At 40.5% G+C, this 18,357-nt stretch overlaps 1 protein-coding gene across 1 annotated transcript; it reads left to right on the forward strand.

Moving 5' to 3' along the window:
• Window positions 1-5,677: 5,677 nt before the first annotated feature.
• cxcl12b (chemokine (C-X-C motif) ligand 12b (stromal cell-derived factor 1)) lies at window positions 5,678-16,247 on the forward strand. Its single transcript, XM_076090404.1, has 4 exons — window positions 5,678-5,790; window positions 8,775-8,892; window positions 12,523-12,606; window positions 13,910-16,247. The coding sequence occupies exons 1-4, from the start codon at window positions 5,724-5,726 to the stop codon at window positions 13,947-13,949; spliced, it is 309 nt and encodes a 102-aa protein (XP_075946519.1). The 5' UTR covers window positions 5,678-5,723; the 3' UTR covers window positions 13,950-16,247.
• The last annotated feature ends 2,110 nt before the right edge of the window (window positions 16,248-18,357 follow it).

Genomic DNA, 18,357 nt, shown 5'->3' on the forward strand with positions numbered 1-18,357 from the left:
GTTGATGTCTGGGCTCCATATTTTCTCATACAGCTGGCAAACATTTTCTGCAACTTCATGCTGTTTACTGAACGGTTTTCTGGTCCAAAAACTTATTTTTGGCTCCCAAAAATGACAACTCTTATTGTACCAAACGCTAAATTTGAATTGGATGAATTCTGAAATAATTAAGGGCAGTTAGTTGCCTCGATATTTAAGAATTTGTGGGTAGTCAATGAACTTTTAAGCCCTTCTTCTCACCAGCAGCCTTTACAAGCAACAGACACACACAATATTTTACAGAAACACGGCCGCGGTCACTGAGCGTTCACAGGACATCTCATCCAATTAGAGTTTGAGTTGTGATGACCATCCCATCATATGGCCTCCTGCTCTCAGCGTATCCCTGAGAAGAAGAGCACACAACTGCCTCGCACTAAAAACACACAGTCTTGCACACTTGAATGTGGCACCAGCACTCCTGTCCGCCCTCTCTTTTCTCAGCATCCCATAATACATACAGTAAACACATGTTCTGCCCTATACAGAAGCTGAAACCCTGGCAACAGGGTCAGATAAAAAACATGCTCTTGACAAATATATGAAAGACGAGAGGGATTCAATGTGCTTGTCGAGCAGGAAATGAGGAGCGAGGAGGAGGGCGCAGGGGAGGGGCGGCCATTTTTATTTTGGCCTTTGTTTGGAGAAGCATCTATTGAGTGGCATTTGGTGTCATGCCAGATGCTTTCCTCAACAGACGGGCACAAAGTAAACTGGATTAGTCACTGAGACGCTTTTCTCCCGTGACTGACAGCCAAGGAGAGCTGAAAACTTCAAACGCATTCAGGACGCTTCTACCTAAAGACCAGACGCGTATTCAAATGGAAATGCCTTTATCGTCACTCTCTGCCGGCGTCCATAGCTTTCTGACTGTATGTGCTGTACATGTGAATGGGGACTGCAGGATTAAAATGGCCAAGAGGCCGACTCAATGAGGAGCTCTCTTCACGTTTTGTTCAGCCGAGACCTCTGTGGTGTTTAATCATTGTTTCCGCCAGACTGCTGAGTGCTCAAGTCTGTACTAGTATTTGTAGTTTACTCATTTAAACGCTTGTATTGTCTGTAACTAAGTATTTTAATCTGAATCTGATCTGTTAAAAGTACTCAAATATTTGATTAATTACTGATTAACAGGTTTATCTTCTCGTCATATCAATCCTCAACAAGAAGTGTGCGTGTGTGTGTGTGTGTGTGTGTGTGTGTGTGAGTGTGTGTGTGTGTTCCCCTTGAGAGGCCAGCTGCTGAAGATCAGTGGAAAACGTGCCAACTGATAACAGCCACATCACACATCACACGCACGTCACACACACACATCCTCCTCTTTAACCCCCACACACACCTTAAACCCCCAAAACCTCCTGTTTATCCTGTTTACAGAACCCTGCTTCAAATCACCACCATAAACACACACACACACGCACACACACACACACGCACACACATACAATTTCAGTTATTGTAAAACCCAGACTCATAAGACTGTAAATCTCTCGTAGCTCAACCTAAAATAGATGAAGTCGGCATGGTTTTAACTCAACACTTTCCTTTTTATGATCCAGCTGATGCATTTGGTGCTCTTGAGAATTTCTCCACACGTTGATTAATGTGTGTTTACGTGGCACATTTTGAGCCTCTCATTCAGCCCCGGCTGTGATTGTGAACTACTGTTTATTTTAGCCCAGTGGAGGGAAACCTTTCATCTGCCCTGCCACCATAAAATAAAACTCAGCACCAGACTCAAACTGCTGGACAAACACAATAAACTCTGGACCGCAAAGCAATCTCCACTCAAGAGATCCCAACAGGAAAGTCGGGATCTGCCGTCGCATGGGAGATTACCCAAAAGATTAGTCTGTGTTTGTTTGGGTTCTTTTTTACATGGAGGGGCATTAAAGACGTTAATAATGTGTTTGTGTGGCTTTGGTTTAAGTGCTATGACACACCTGCTGATGAAAGATGATTATTTAAGTGGACAGAGTGCGTCTATTTTATCCTTTTTAGTTCAGATGGCCGTTAACGTGAGTGTATATTATTTCAGAAACTGTTTTCTTCTGCACTACACTACAAACCAAAAGTGAAAGAATTTCTTCTCTCATTGAAAACCCCATCAGTTCTTATTTAACCACATCTTGATACGTCCTGTTGTGTTCAAGGTTTCACATTTACAGCAAAAATAAAAACCTTTATTGCACCTAATAACCTTTATTTGGGCAATTACTTATTAATTCAAATAGGATGCTGTTGCATGTGTGGACCTGATGCAGACCATCCACCCAGACCACATACTCGTCTGCTCTCCATCATGTCCCTCATCATGGCAGCCATTTGTGCGAGCTCGTCTATCAGGACTGGTCCAGAACAAAGACCTGGCTGCCTGTAACTCTATACAGGGACATGAAACGCTGACCTCTGACCCCACGTGTGATACAAGTGGCAGTGTTGTCCCACAGCTCGGCGGTAAACGTGCCAAACACATTCCCGGCCGCCATCGCGGCCGCGCTCCTGTGGCGTGTTAGCGCTGGAGCGGCTAAAACACTTGTGACATTTGTTTTTGTGTCTCAGTAAATACAAATCTCAGCACTGTGATGATTGGATTGACAAAGTTTCAGCTAGCTTGGGGAGTTTGGGGTTTATCTGAGCTGACTTGTAAATGTTAGTGTTTGCATGAAACATTATACAGACTTATTTTACATCAAACATGTCGTCAGAGAAACGTCGAATCCGAGGAGGAAATCCAAACATTGTCTGTTGAGGGTGTGGAGCACAGAGGTTCAGCTTCAGTGTTTAATCAAACCAACCCTTGTAAGCACATCTGTTTCCCAGCCGGTATTAAAAACTAGTGCTGTGGTCGTAGCCCATAGTCAAATGCACAAGTGGTTACATTAAAGAGTCACTACATCCGAAATTAATAAAAGTATAAATAAAACTGTTAAATTGTTTTTCTGTTTCAACTGTAATGTAATGAGGTTCAATGGCATTTGGTTTGTGGTGCGAACTACAGTGAACAATGACATTCTAACAAACCAAACATCACTCTGGATTACAGATGAAGTTATCCTCATGATTTGCCAAAAATGTTCAAGTTGTGTCACCTTCCACACATGAAACTTATTGATTCTTTTTCTTTTCATCAACTTGTTTTTTCAGTGTGCAGGCAATTATGAAATGAGATTGCTGATTTTGACACTACAGTGTTTTTTTTTTGAAAAGCCAGGATTCAGGAGCACAAAGTCTGTCACACTTCTTTTACTCTGGATAAACCAAATTACACACTGGACACTATATGATGGGACTTTTTCTATGTAAAGTTCCATTGAAAACTGTTCACAATGCGGACTGTGACTTATCCATAATAATAATAACAATAATCTTGCTCATCTTTAGCAAGGCAGCAGAAATCTCTGAAGCAAGTATCTCGATATCTACCCGTGTGGCGACGTACTAGTCATAATTAAGTCATAAAATATGCATTTTATAATTTGCATGATTAAAGCAGGTTAAGCACACATCGCTCTTTGTTACTGTTAACTGATGTCAATGTTTGTGCTCCTTGGGCCATAAAACAATAAAAAATAAATAACTATGTAAATTCCTCCAAAGTAATTTGACGTTCGTCTCTTGACAGCTCAGTTTCATCTCCCCGCTGTTAATGGCTCTTATATTAGTCTCTCTGGCTAACACTAAACACCCTCTCAGGTTTACAGCTTACAGCAGGGCTCTGGCTCAGCACGCTGCCATGCTATGGGCCTGTAAACTGCAGGGGACGAGTTTCAGGCAGGCAATTGACAGGCAGTCTTTAGCAGTGTATGGTTGTATTACTGCTGCCGGTGGTAGGGGGCTGCAGATGAGGGGGGGGGGGGGGGGGAGTTCAATCACCTCCAACAGCTCTGACAGGGAAGGCGTCAAGTTCTGGCATGAAGACCAGTTTCAGTTTGCCAGCCGCTGGTTTCAATGCAGCAGAACGGAGGGAAAGGAGACTCAAACATCCTTAATTGCAGACATGTTTTTAGACACGCACACACATGTACAGACATGTACACACACGCATATACTCAACTAACGGCACACCAACATCTACACACACATCTGTGTCCTTTTACATTGTTGCTCACCGTTTTAGTCCAATTTTCCCAGATGAAGTTGAAAGTTCTCCGTCATTTAGAATAAGTGCTTCAGAAACATGTGAGAACTTCTAAAAGTCCCTGAAGGCTTTTATTTCCCTCCCACCTGTTATAACACCCACACTCTCTCTTTGCTGTATGTTTGTCACATCTCCAGCAGATGTCATCTAAAATCAGATATTCGTGCAACAACTTTTGTTAATAACACTATACGTAGTTTTACACACCATATCAGCCATACTTTAAGTCCCACCAACACTCGCTAACTTTATTGTGCATTGCTCAAAAACTTTCCTTTCAATTTTTAGAGTTTGGGACAGCAGGAATGATACCATGCCTTTATAATTTTAAAACGTATTTTACTTTTTCAGTCATTATGTATCCACTGCAAAATGTTTTCTGGACTTAATATTTATTTGTTTTCATGACAATGCGTACAGGGGTTATCCACAATGTTTTTCTCTAGTATACTGTATTTTAAGATATAATTAATTATAACGTCATGTAAATTCATTGTAAGAGGGGGAAAGAAACATATGCAGTTTTCATTCATTATTTAACAAACAGCCGCATCCCATCACAGAAGCTTCCTCTCCAAATATCAGCTTGTTTTTTTTATAATCTTGGCCCGGAGAGTCACACTAGTCAAACACAATCAGTTTACATAATGAAGCCACATGACTTTCATTTTTATTCAACACAGTTTCTGCTCTTCTCATTTTAATGATACAGTTGGCCAGTCCAAACAGTCCTTTAATAGTGCCATTACAGAGCCGACAGTGAAACTGACATGGAGCCCGACAAAGACATGAACCAGGCGTCATGGAAATGAGCCGAGGCGGATGACATAAGAAAGCTGAAATATACAACAATGTTAGTGCAACAGCAGGGAGCCCTGGCTCTGGAAAGTAAGGACTGTGTGTGTGTGTGTGTGTGTGTGTGTGTGTCGGCATGTTTTACCTGTCTTGCGGGGACATATATCTGTTTACACAGTCACATTGTGGGGACTCGCCTTCCTTGTGAGGACAAAATGCACGTCCCCACATAAATCATTACATTTTAGGTTGTAGACTTGGTCTAAAACAAGGGTAAGGGTTATGGTTTAGGGTTAAGGGTTTCAATTAAGTCTCCAGGAAAAAAAATATTTAAGTCAATGTATTATCCCCAAAAGTAACGAAAACATGTGTATGTGCGACAGGTGGCAAGAAGAGGCAAAGAAAGGAGAGAAATCAGTAAAAAGAGAGAGAAAGGGAGGGAGGGAGAGAGACTTCCCTTAGACTTTCTCCTTGATTCCCAGCCAACACATTTACAATCGAGGAAGTCTCCAAACTGAACTCACTGCTGCTCCCTCCTTCTCCTCTCCTCCCCTCCTCTCCTCTCATGCTGGGACCCTGCCTCCTCCTTCCTGAGAAAATGGGACTCCCTCCTCCCTCTCTCTCTCTCTCTCTCTCTCTCTCTCCCTTCTGAAGACTTAACACGGTACAGAGCAGAGCTGGCGGTCACAGTTGCGCCCTGGATTGTAGCAGAGAGAGCAGCCCTCCTGCAGCCTGCTAGCCCACCACCATGGATGTCAAGCTGCTGGCACTGATGGCTCTGATGGCCGTGGCCACACATGTACCGACCTCCAACGGTGAGTCCAGCAGAGGGACGGCAGAATGTGGGTCAGGTTTTCAATGGTGCAGAGAGATTGTTGGTTTGGTCATGTTTGAGGGTTTTCACTGATTCTTGGTTAAAGAAATGTTGCTTTATGAGATGTTTTAAAAATGGGGATTCCTGGAGGTCGAGGCTTTTAGCATTTTGACTATTTCAGTCTTGGCTGTGTGGGAAGTAACATTTCTGGAATCAGTCAGAAAATCAGGTGAATGTCTTAAATCTAAATGAAGATTCACTTCGGCTTCATGTTTTAACTTCTTGTTCATTCAAAGCTTGGCTTCCGACATTGTCGGCACGTATCTGTCGCCTGAATTTGGATGGTTTGATGGTTGATGAGTTTCATTGGTTGCAGAAAAAGATACGTTTTAGACATATTCCTTGTTGCACTTATGGCTGTTTAACTCCAGCACTTTGTGAACCTGCTCTGACTTAGTTTTGTAACATCTCATCAACAAATAGTAACCAAAAAGAAGACTTTTATTCCTAAATGATCCACCAATCATTTATCCGTATTGAATAAATAATTACTGAATATCTGAAACAATTATACGATTAATTGATAACAATTAGAATTAGAAATAAAATTACAGCAAGAAAAGTAATCTGCAACTAGTTTGATAATAGAGTTTTAAGCAATTTTTTTAAAGAAAAGTGCAAAGAAGTCACAGGGTTTGCCTTTTCAAACATGAAGTTTGGTTGTTTTATTAATTTGGTTGTTGTTCTCTGCGACAGCAAATTGAATGTCTTTGGATTTTAGACTGAAAAAAGTCTTGAAGATGTCAACTTGGACTCTGGGAAATTCTGAATTGTTTCTGCCAAAATGATTAATTGAGAAAACAATCAGCAGATTAACAAGTGATGAGAATAATAAATTATTTAATTAGTTAGTTAATTGCACCCTTGACTATTAGTATATAAGTAAAATTACAATATATTGACTGTAATTAGCAATCTACATTATTATTGCAAGTTTTTGAAAAAAATAAGAAATCTTTTTTATTCTAATATGATTATCTGAGCAATAAATCTGGTCGCAAATTTTCCAGTGATTATATTATATTCAGTATTTTCGACTAAAATCCTTCATGTACTACAGGAGGAGAGCAGTTTCCACTGTGACCCCACATTAATCCTCCACATGTTAGCCTTAGTAGGAGACAACCAGGGTGTTGAGTCGTCTGGCCGGCATTATGCTAAGCTTGTTGTTTCAGCCCCAGTAAGACCCCCAATTGCATATTAAAGAGTTAGGTCTAAATGTGTGTATTTGTCTTTTCCCTTTGCTTTCTTTTAATTAGTTTCTAATTAGGGATAAACAATGCGGCGGTGATAGCAGTAGATGCTCGCTTTTGGGCCCGGTGCTGAGTGCTGCATAATGATCCCTTAGTTTGCATGAGAAGAGACCCTGAAAGGGTGTGAATCATTAGGCTGATATTACTGAGGATTTAGCCATTTGTGGCAGGACATCTGGTGTTGCATTACAAACATGCATATCAATGCAAATATGTTTAACCCCAGAACAAAGGTCTGTTAGCTACACATGATTCACTTGATTTTACATATTTGATTGTATCATGGCAGGAATTTACTGATAAAAAAACGAGTTTTTGCACACACTCTGTAGCCTCAATGAAGCATGTTTCCCCTTTTAAACCATTTCTGTGTAATACATGGAATAATACACTCTACAAGATCAGGGCTTTTAGGATGGGTTCCTATAATGTAAAGTTGTATTGCACAATTGTTTCTCTTCACCTTTTAACTTTTCATTTTTACAACCATCATCTCTCAAAAGGGCGAATTAAGTTCAAAACTACAATCAGTTAGCAGTTGGAGTTATTCGTGTGCATCTGTGGTCCTCTGGACCCCCACAAGCCTCCACGGAGGCCCAGTGGTGATTTGTAATCATTTTAAGAATGTACTTGAGGTGATTTCCTCAGAGGCTTTTGATGCCGTCTGAGCCGCAGAGTGCTCTTTCATAAAAGGGGCAAATATTGGAAATTGAATGAGGAGGACCCTTCTCCATCAGAGTGGCTGCGCTGAATGCTCTCGGAGTGAAAAGCTGAAATTCTGCATGTGTGTGAGTGTGTGACTGGTCAGAAAGGGCTAATCTCCTTTTAATGAACATGTTGTTCAGAGCAATAGCAGGTAAACTCATACCCTCCCATGCTTTATAAAGCCATGTAACAGTAGATAACGCACGCTTTCCATTTGTCCGCTGAGGAAAGTCATGCATTTAGTCCTAAGTGAAATGGAGTAGAAGCTACTGTCTTGTAATATAAGTTAAGTTGATGTTAATATTTAAATCCTCACATGAACTAAATAACTCACTTTAACAAAAATGACCCCATCTCTGTTTCAAGAACAATTAAATGTTTAAATTGTTAATAGAGAAAAAACATAAAACAGTCACTTTATCTACTTCTGAACCGCTGAATTATCAAATATTGAGTTGATATATTGAGTTGATTCTTTGTGAAATGCCACAATGAGGAAAAATACATTTGCATTTAAAAAACCTAAAATGCTTAAATATCATCAAAACTTCCAAAAACCTCAAAATAGGTTTTCTTCCTCAAGTTAACAATGTCATCTATAAGGAAGTCAGAGTTCTGCTACACTTACTGAAGTACTACACAGTTTTTACATAAAAAAATAATAAGTTTAATGCAGCAGTTGTGTGTGTGTGTGTGTGTGTGTGTGTTACTCACATTGTGGGGACATAAATCTGTTCACGCTTTGTGGGGACCCACCTTTCTTATGGGGACAAAATGCATGTCAACATAACATATAACAATACATTTTAGGGCGAAGACGTGTTTAAGGTTAGGTTGTGTTAACTAAGCTTGAAACAAAGTGAATCATTTAACTTAACTTTATAAAAAATGTCCTGTTGTGTAGTTTATTATTTTTAGTTTTACCGCTAATGCTAAATTTGTGACATTCCTTTTTGTGTTTTTGCAGCAAAGCCCATCAGTCTGGTGGAGCGGTGCTGGTGTCGTTCCACCCTCAACACGGTCCCTCAGCGGTCCATCAAAGAGCTCAAGTTCCTCCACACACCCAACTGCCCCTTCCAAGTCATGTAAGTGAACGATTGTGAAATGACTGTGGTGATTAACTTAAAGAAGTGTATTTCCTAATGTGTGAACGATTGCTAATCATATTAAGGATTCTGTCACGCAAGTTCCTTCTTTTAGATGTTGGTGCATTTGAATAGCTGTGTTGGTCAGAGTCAGCGCTGCCTTCAGACCATGGACGCTCTCCAACTATACTCCAACTCTTTGACAAATAACTTTTAGGGACTTTAGGGTCTTTGTTTTACTGGAAGTCCATGAGTTAGTATTAAATAGTTGGCTTTTTTATGACAGCCTGTTTTGTGTCTGATCCTCGCTGGGTGATTTGATATCTTTGCTGTGCCTGTGAGTGAGTGTGACCTCCGACCCCGAACGTCTTCATGCTGATATGCAGGGAAACGGTTCATTTAACAGCAGTAGGGTGTAAGGAATAATAAAAGCGTATATGTAAACTCTACATATTTACATGTTTGCTACAGAAATCCTTCAGACATAAAAATATGATTCAATTGGATTAGTTCATTAATAATAAGATAATTAATTAATTAATTCTGTAATTATCCTAATGAAAAAAACATCCAACAAGAATCTGACTTTTCCTTTTTTAAATGATAATGGAGAGACAATACTCTCACGCATATGCACACATACATTCACTTCAAAATGCATTGAAATGTGTCAGCTGGAAAAGGTGTCAATACAACACCATTCTGTTGAGTTTACACCATTTACTTTCCATTTTGTTATTGATAAAGGTGTCACATGACATCTAATCATTGTCATAAGCCTGGTGTTTTATTATCCTCATTTTGTTTAATGTCTTTACGTTTTATTTCCCTCACTTTTCACCATTATTTGGTATGTTAAAACAAATGTACACTACGTAAATATAAGTATAAACAGTGCCGATATAGTGAGAGTGTGAGTTTACGGTGTTCATTTTCTACTTTTATTTTCCTAATGAGAGGCCTGAGTTTAAAACAACATGGTCCTCTCAGAAAGAGGAAAGCGGTAACGGCTTGAGCTCATGCGGACATTCATGTTTTGCTAAGGAAGCAATAATTAAGGGTCAGAGTGATTACCTTTGTATTTCTGGTGACCTCTTGTATCCCTTATCCACTTTTTTTTTTATTTCCCTGCCCAGCAACATGGAGTATGTTGTCACCAGTCTGAAACACATTAACTAAAAGGCCTCATTCATTTGTTCGCTATAGAAAACTGTGCAGCAGAAGCCTCACAGCCAAAAGGCAAGAGGGGCTTCTGCCAGAACGGGAGGGGGCTAATGACTGTTAGAAGGGGTGAGCGAATGGCAAAGGGTCAAAGAGGACACACAGCGCTCCAGCCGGGACACAACCTCCCTTTAAACTTCCTCCAGAAAACTGCCGGAGGAGTCAAGAAGTCATTCAGACGAGGAGCTTGCAGAGTTGCTCTGATATCTCTATTGAGGCAGATGAAAGAAAGCCAGTAACACTATACCCGCTGTCCCCCCCTTACCCTTCTGCCCCACCGTGCGCCCTCATCCTACCCCCGCTTCACCCCATCCACCCGTCCCAGCATGCTGTTGGTATTAACTTGCTGTGAAGTAATTACTACCTGCTGCTTCTGGAACTCAAATTCCAGCCAAGTCAATTAGGGTTTAGGCTCTCAGTTGGTCATCCAGACAAGCAGACAGATAAACAGGATGAAGGGAGAAACATCAAAACAGCAGAGAGCTCCTGAGCGGATGAGTATGGGGCTGATGCCTGGATTGATGCTCCTGAACTGCTCTTTTAAGTTTAGGGGCCATTTGCTCATTTGCTCGCGTGTGTGCATCTAAATGGGGTGAAGAATAGGGGAGGTGGGGTATTAAATGGTAGCGAGGGACTGAGGAGGAGAGTGTGGGGGTTTAAATTGAATCAGAGCGCACTGACGAGAGAGCAGCGAGGAGGCACGCGTTTAATTTGCAGAGCCGTGTGACGGAGAGATGGAGGGAGGAACAGTGAGGCGTGACACCTCCTGAGTTGTTAACTCTCATACACGACCTTTTGCCACCGAGGTGTGGAATCCACATGTTTGGAGGGGGGGGGGGGCGGGACCCCACTGCCCGTCCTCCCCTTCGCCCCAACAGATCTGATCACTCTCCCAGCAGCGTCTGATAACAGAACAAATCCTCTCCTAGATATTTGGCTGAGCTCTCCATCAACAGGTCATCACTCGCTTGAACGCACAAGTGTTCTCATTTTGAAATCGCTGCAGCTCCTCCGGCTTCAGTCTTAAGCTGCAAATTTGATCCTGAAGAGAAAATATCGATCAACATCTGAGTGTTAAAATCAAATTTTCGTAGGAGAATTTACATTTTCACTGTTTAAATTGTATTTTAACTTTTAATTAAAAAGGTGTGTACCAATACCAAGAGCTTTAGCTGTTTTCCAGTGTCTTGTAAATAATTGTGGCAGTTCTTTCAATGTAAGGTGTGTCCCCTAATTCAGTGTCTTTTAAACCAGCCTGACCAAAACGCTCTCCCCTAAAAACTCTACATCAAAATACGGTTTTACGGCGTTTGGTGTGCAGCGTAGGGACAGCTTTACAAGTGTGATTGGCGATGAGAGCCTCCCCTCCAGCCGTCCCTGAGTGGAAACAGAAAGCTGTGATTTCTCACTGTCGACCGGAGGGTGACAGCTTGTTAGGCGCAGTAATCCTCCGCTTTTCAGCTCGGATGTGTTGTAGGATGTGCCGAGGCTTTTGGAGCTTAGCGGAGGTGTTTCTGAGCTCAGCCTTCATAAACTATATCAGATATTATCCTGACATATTGTGCTCATTTTACCATCAAAGTCCTTTGATTCATTCAGCAGGAATCCGACCCTAAACAGAGCAGATATTTCTATTTTACGTTATGATATGTAAGTTAAAAAATAATGCAGGTTAGCTTTAAATTTAGAAGCACCAGTGTGATTGTTTGACTCGTGATGTTAAGGTGACAGCTTGTTAGAAGTAATAATCCTCTGGTTTAAACTGGGATGTGCTGTAAGATTTTTGTGGGTTTTTTGGAGATAAAGTTGAGCTTTTATTGAAGTGGGCCTTCATGAAAAATAAAATACATTATTATATTAGTTTTCAATCATCTTTTTTATCTGAGGGGGGCTACAGTGTCAGATTTAAAAAAAGAAAAAAACCTGCTTTGGAAAATGTTCAACAATCATCAATTTTAAAGTACTATAATAATGAACTTTATTTACATCTCTGACTCATAGCTGCTGAGCTAAACATGTTGTCCTTAAAATGCCTTTACATGAGAAATAAATAGAGCCAAGCTAAGGAGCTTCTCTTAGAATCTGGGTTAATTAAACTGCCAAATGTTGTCCTTGAGGCTGCTGTGAGGTCTTGTTACACACCGGTTGACCACGCAGCTAATAAAATAGATAGAATCTATCTTCTGTCCAACATCACCGGACGTTCAGCTACGAAAGGAAGCCCCGAAGTGAAGATATTCTCCAGTAGTCTTTGACCCTGATTTATTTCATGCGAGTTTGGATTAGGCTGAAATTCTTTGCTTTCTCTGGATCTCTGCTCCTCTGATTCACATGAACATGTAAGCGAAGACATTTAGCAGAAATGCTCCGAACGTGGCGTCTAATCCCTCACATTTTTTTCTCCAACAGTGCCAAGCTGAAGAGCAACAGGGAGGTTTGCATCAACCCGGAGACCAAATGGCTGCAGCAGTACTTAAAGAACGCCATTAACAAGTAAGAGGAAAAGCCCCTTACTCTCTTTGCGCAGACACATATATTCTCTCTGAAATCGCTGACATGGTTGATGTAAGCAGCTGAGTTATTATCTGTGAAATAATTAGCGTGAAGAAAGAATAGTGATGAATCTGCCCACTGGTTTGTCTGCTTCCTTTTTTTCTCATAAGCATGTTTCTGTGACTTTAGAAAGCTGCAGAGTAATCAAATGTTCATCAATTTTACCCCCTCAGCTCGCTCACAGTGAATGCACCACATCCATGCATTTATTGTATTTTTAACATGGCTTTTTTTAAAGAGGCATTTTCCATACAATTATCATCACTAATTGCACATCAGCATCAGAGTTGTCCCGGTCGGATTGCAGCATTGTGGGTAAAAACTATTCATAGTAAAAAAAAAAAAACTGCAGCAGCTCATTCAATTTTTAATGAGCCGAGCAGTTAAAATGTGTGCATTCCTCATAAAAAAAAAAAATGCTCCCAACATGTCTGGTGGTGATTATCACCAGGCTGCATGTCTGCTTCTTAAAACACCATAAACACTTGAAGTACAATGTGAAAACAAACAATAAAGTAATTTCTGAGGATCTATATTTACCGCGTTAGTGTAGAACACACAGAAGTGCTTTTAAAATCAAGTCTTATCGCGGCTTATTGAAGCCAGCATGTGGCACAGCACACATTGTATGTAGAGATCCAAATCGCAACATGACCTTTTCTTACTCACCGGTTATATAGACAGACCTTCTTGATAGTACGGCTTGTCTTTGTCCAGCATCACCTTCTTTCATGCTCCGTTACAGTTACATATAAATCTGTTCACCTATCAAAACCGCCAACACACTGAGGCCCCCGACATGTCCCTGTCTGCTCTGATGCGAACAGATGTGCATGAGCAACCCTGTCTCCTAGAAATTACATTTATACGCTACACATTTTCTTTGCCTGGATTATGTACCACGGCAGCATTTCTCTAGTGTAGTTTGCGCTACATTTATGTACGGCACTAAGTCTCAGCGAGGAGGTTTGGGAGTCATTTTAAAGGGAAAGTGAGTGGAAATATTAGGAAAGTTTGGGTTTATTGGGTTAATTATCAACTGACATTTGTGGGGTTTTAATAGTTATGCAGGACATCATGTTTAATCATTAGATTCGATTTAATTCCACAACAACATTTTCAGTGAATCTACTGGTTTTGCCCAGTACTGATTCCCTCATCTGGTCCAGCAAAAGAATGGACACAATGACCTTATTGTCTTTTCAGGCTAACATGCACGTTATCCATCTGTGTCTCTCTCCAGGGTGAAGAAATCTAGAAGACGCAATAACAAGAAATACTAAACACAAGGGGAAGACATGTATGTCGTCAGGCATGGCGTTCCGGAGTCGAACCTGTATACCTACCTGTCACTGCTATGGATGTATGTAAACACGCTGTATGTACCCGTCCACCCTCTCTGGACCGCTTGCAGAACCAGCACTTCACCGCCAAACTGCGCCGTCTCAAGCACCGCCACCGATCCCTCTGGACACCCACGCAGTCCCCTCCAACTCTCCATGTTAGCACCAAGTGCAATTATACCTCGAGGTGGCGAGACGCATGCTAATGCCAGATATATGTGTGTGAGTGCTGAGCACGACAGAGAAAGTGTGTGTGTGTGTGTGTTTGGATGTGCAACATATAAACTAACTCTAAATGTGCGTCTGTATATAGTATTTTCTCACTTAACACAGCCAGAGAGAAACTATTTGAGCTTTCTGTCTCAGGCAAGGCTTTGTGGGTAATGCCACTTTCACGTCATGGGAAAAAAAATATTCACATCGATCTCCGAGAAGGAATTACGATCGGGATTTTTGTTGGCTGCCCTACAGTATATGTTAATTATTAAAGACGTGTTTCATTTACAAACACCAATCCACCCAAGTTGAATTCATAGTAATATCTCAACATAAACCGTTTTTAAAGAGTGACTACTGTCAACATGTTTCTACTTTTTAATCTAGATCTTATACTTTCCTAAGAAAAACAAAAAGCCTACCCCGGATGGAGGTGTTAAATGAAAAGTTTCCACTGATAACAAGTGAAAGTGGCATTACTCCCTGACTGAGGGGTCATGGGGCAGTAACAGAGGCTGTCCAGTGGGGTTACACCCTCACAAGCAGTGACCAATCAGGGCAGGCCGTGTCACAACAGTATCTTGAATTATCGTCACGCTCGCTCCAGCGTCAGGAACAAAACAGACGGAAGCTCAAACACACTGCGAAGAAACGAGCACTGATCTTGAGGTGCTATATATATATTCAGTATAAGGGGTCAGAGCCATTGGCATAATTATATTTCACTGTTTATTATATGCAAGATTCTGAATGTGATATTCTGACCTCTATGTTATGTTTTTTACCAGTCACAAAATATTTGAAGCGCTGTTAGATTTTATGTGAAGGCCATGGTGTACTGATAAACACTACGAGGGAATGAAACACTTATCAATGCATACTTTTTGTTACTGAACATATCAGTAAACAGAGACCAAATATTTGAAGAGTAACACATGTAACGTGAAGAAACCTGTGAAATCATGACTTCTCCATTTCATTCATTGTTAGAAAAAGAGAGTAGAAGATTGTCATTGTCTCAACTCATCAAACGGACTAATTGTGAATGTATATCATGACAGCAGAGCAATTCAACTGCAGTATTTTCATACCGACACCCGTCCTTGGTAGGAATGAAAAGCTAAATAACTGTCACATGAAACAGGTGATGATAAATATCACAATGGAAATGTTCACTGTGGCAAAAAGAAAGTTTTCAATTAGTCTTTTTATATATATTTGAGCCACTTTATTATCAGATGTGTCAATTTAAATGTAATTGTTTTATTTTTATATTGTGTATAATCTTACTAAATGCTTTTTAATGCAATGTACAGTAGGCAGTAGCTACTAAATGAAGGCTAGCCCTTAAGATGTAAGAAACAGTATTAAGCTTCATTTTTAAGATGTCATGCAATACACGTGTAATGTTTGTTACTCCACAGTATTCAACACTGAATTACTTTTTTTAAATCATTTTTTTAACGTTTATAAAGAAAAATAGCAAATCAAATATAGTCCTTCTTCTTTGTTGTTGTTTCTCCGTATTGTTTCCTTATCAACCAATCTGAGGTGTCACAACGGTGAACAGAACAAAATCTGTTACGGTCAACACACAGTGACAAAAGCCGCCGTCATTGTGTGACATGTGGCAGGAAGCTCTTCGGCCCACCGGTCGCCTCCATTGAACACTCGATTTTTTTATAGTTTTACTGAGGTTGATGTACGATGTGTCAATAGAGCCACTGAGCCAAAACGTAACACGTTTGAGTTGAGATCCCAGCGACCAACATGTGCTTTCAATCTGGACACTCCCAGCAACCCACGGGCTTTCTTTCCACTTCCACTCAACTGCTGCCATGCCGCAACATTTGTTTCCCCGAAATTGTAATGTAAGTCCTGTCGTTTGTGGTCATTTCTAAGGTCTATGTTCTGTTCTGTTTGCTGAGTGCCTGATCACAGGTGATACTCATATCAATTTGCAGCTAATGGTGCAATAACCTATAAGTGTCAGTCTTTTCCCATTAAACTAATAGAAGTTAATGGACACTCATTTTGTATGATTATACTCATTTGTTTAAACACATTGCTGAATAAGTTAAAACGTTACAGTTTCCAGACACACTGATATGCAAAGATAAAAGTCTAATTTTATTCATTTTGTAAATTCATGACAAAACCGCCATCTATTCCCAAAATACTTTAAAGAGATTATGTTGTTATTTCTGTAAACTTAAACCTTTCTAATATAAAACGTGATAATTATTAGAATATTTAGTGTGACTAATTAGCGTCAGACAATTACAGACTCTTTTATCATTGTGCATTTACAGAAAGTTTTTGTTTATTATTTGGACCAAAAACAAATTCAGGTTCGCATTGATCGTATATTAATAAATCACTCAAAATGTGTGCACGTCTTCTACTTTGGACCCTGAGACAATGTGAAATATATATCTTTTGAGGCAGCTTCCGACACATATTCTTCATATACGTGAGATGTATTGTCACTCTTTATAAACCAAGAGGCTCTATTTTCACTGTGATACTTTTTAAATAAAGTATTATGAAATAAAGTCAGTGTGTCTGTATTTCATCTGTCAAAAACTGTGTTGTTGTTTTTTTGTATAGTTAATTGATTTAAAGCAACATTTAGTTACTCATTAGGGGCCAGAGATGTTTTAACACTAATTGGGTGTTGGGCTTATCAAGTTGTGATGGCTGTCCTGTTCGCAAACAAATATCTACTGACACATCCAGCAGACATGGAGCAACATGAGCATCCCTGTGGCGTCGAGTATCTGCCCACCCTATTCCAGTATTTCCTTTCCTTTTAGCTTCAACTTGTTATTCCGACACCGGAGTAAGATGATGTTAGACTTTCTTCACCAGGGACCGGTTTGTTTTGGCTTTCAATCGAGTTCATTTTATTTATACAACCAAATATCACAAATTTCACGTCGGATAAGAACTCCAGACATGCAATAAATGTCACGTGTACAGAGTGAACACAATAGAATTACAGTATAGACAATCCAAATGACAAAAACAATACACATATAACGTCAACATATATAAAGAAAATGAATTCAGGATGTCAAGCATCTTCCTGGTGTCACCAAACAGCTAGAGCCTGAGCCACACGACCTCCTCTCTGCGTTCTGTTTGACTGTAAGCTGTTTGGTACGGAGCTGTTGGTGAGAACCACACAGTCTATGAGGTCACACTGTCTCCTAGAAGTTACGTTTATATGCTATTAATCTGCAACAGCAAAGAGAAACATAACACTGTCTGAATTATTTGTTCTTTTTATCAAAATAAAGACCAAACGTTTTTTTCTGGCAAGTTAATTGACTGTCCTCCCAAGAAGAACGACAGCATCCGTCGTTTCAGCAAGAAGCCCCGGTGTCAAACTCCTGTTGTTGATTCTTAGTGGTTTCAGCAGTATGAGCGAGCTATTTCACATTACAGGGAGTCATTTGGTTTAATGGTAATACCTCAAGTGTCACTTGATGCAGCTTTGAAGTGGAAAATACCAAGGAGAAGAAATTTCTTTCTTTCAGTGACTGTCATATGGAGTTACGTTCTCATTTTGATGGTAATAAAAAGTGGCTGCACCCCACCATAGACAGGTGGGCTAAGTTGTGCTACAGACCGTGCAACCTCTCTTTCCACGGAGAGAAATAAATCACAGGAGACCAGACTTCCTGCTCTGGGTCCACCAGTATAATCCAGCTCAAGCAGAGAGGCTTCACATGGCCAAAACCTCACGCAAACAGTCTAGCACTGCAACGGAACAACCACTGTGAGGCCTGATGAATAATTCAACAGGACTATCACTTGACATTTTCCACCTTAGAACTGAAACCTGCTCCGCAAATCTCTTTCCAGAATGGAGCGAAGAGGAAAGGCACATGTAATGGCCATTAACATCCCTGTATGATATTCCAACACCTGAGGTTTCAGAAGTACTCATTTGTGCTGGTTCATTACTCGTCCACAGCACCAGGGAGCCCATGTAGCGTCATAAAGCTGTCAGCTCTAATAAAGTAGAACTATGGAGAGCGGATTCATTTCACGGTACAGTTCTTACCTCTGACCTGCGTGTGGATATATACACGGAACATGAGACATGGTTTTGGACGTGGACCAA

Source organism: Anarhichas minor, unplaced genomic scaffold (genome assembly GCF_050575085.1).
Source record: "Anarhichas minor isolate MPS153535 unplaced genomic scaffold, ASM5057508v1 ptg000012l, whole genome shotgun sequence".
Taxonomy (NCBI): Eukaryota; Metazoa; Chordata; class Actinopteri; order Perciformes; family Anarhichadidae; genus Anarhichas; species Anarhichas minor.

What these genes read in the sequence shown, in the direction of transcription:
- cxcl12b (XM_076090404.1), top strand. Translation starts at nt 5,724, where the DNA reads ATGGATGTCAAGCTGCTGGCACTGATGGCTCTGATGGCCGTGGCCACA. An exon ending in AACTGCCCCTTCCAAGTCAT is followed by an intron (nt 8,893 to 12,522) that starts GTAAGTGAACGA and finishes TTTCTCCAACAG; the next exon opens with TGCCAAGCTGAAGAGCAACA. An exon ending in TTAAAGAACGCCATTAACAA is followed by an intron (nt 12,607 to 13,909) that starts GTAAGAGGAAAA and finishes GTCTCTCTCCAG; the next exon opens with GGTGAAGAAATCTAGAAGAC.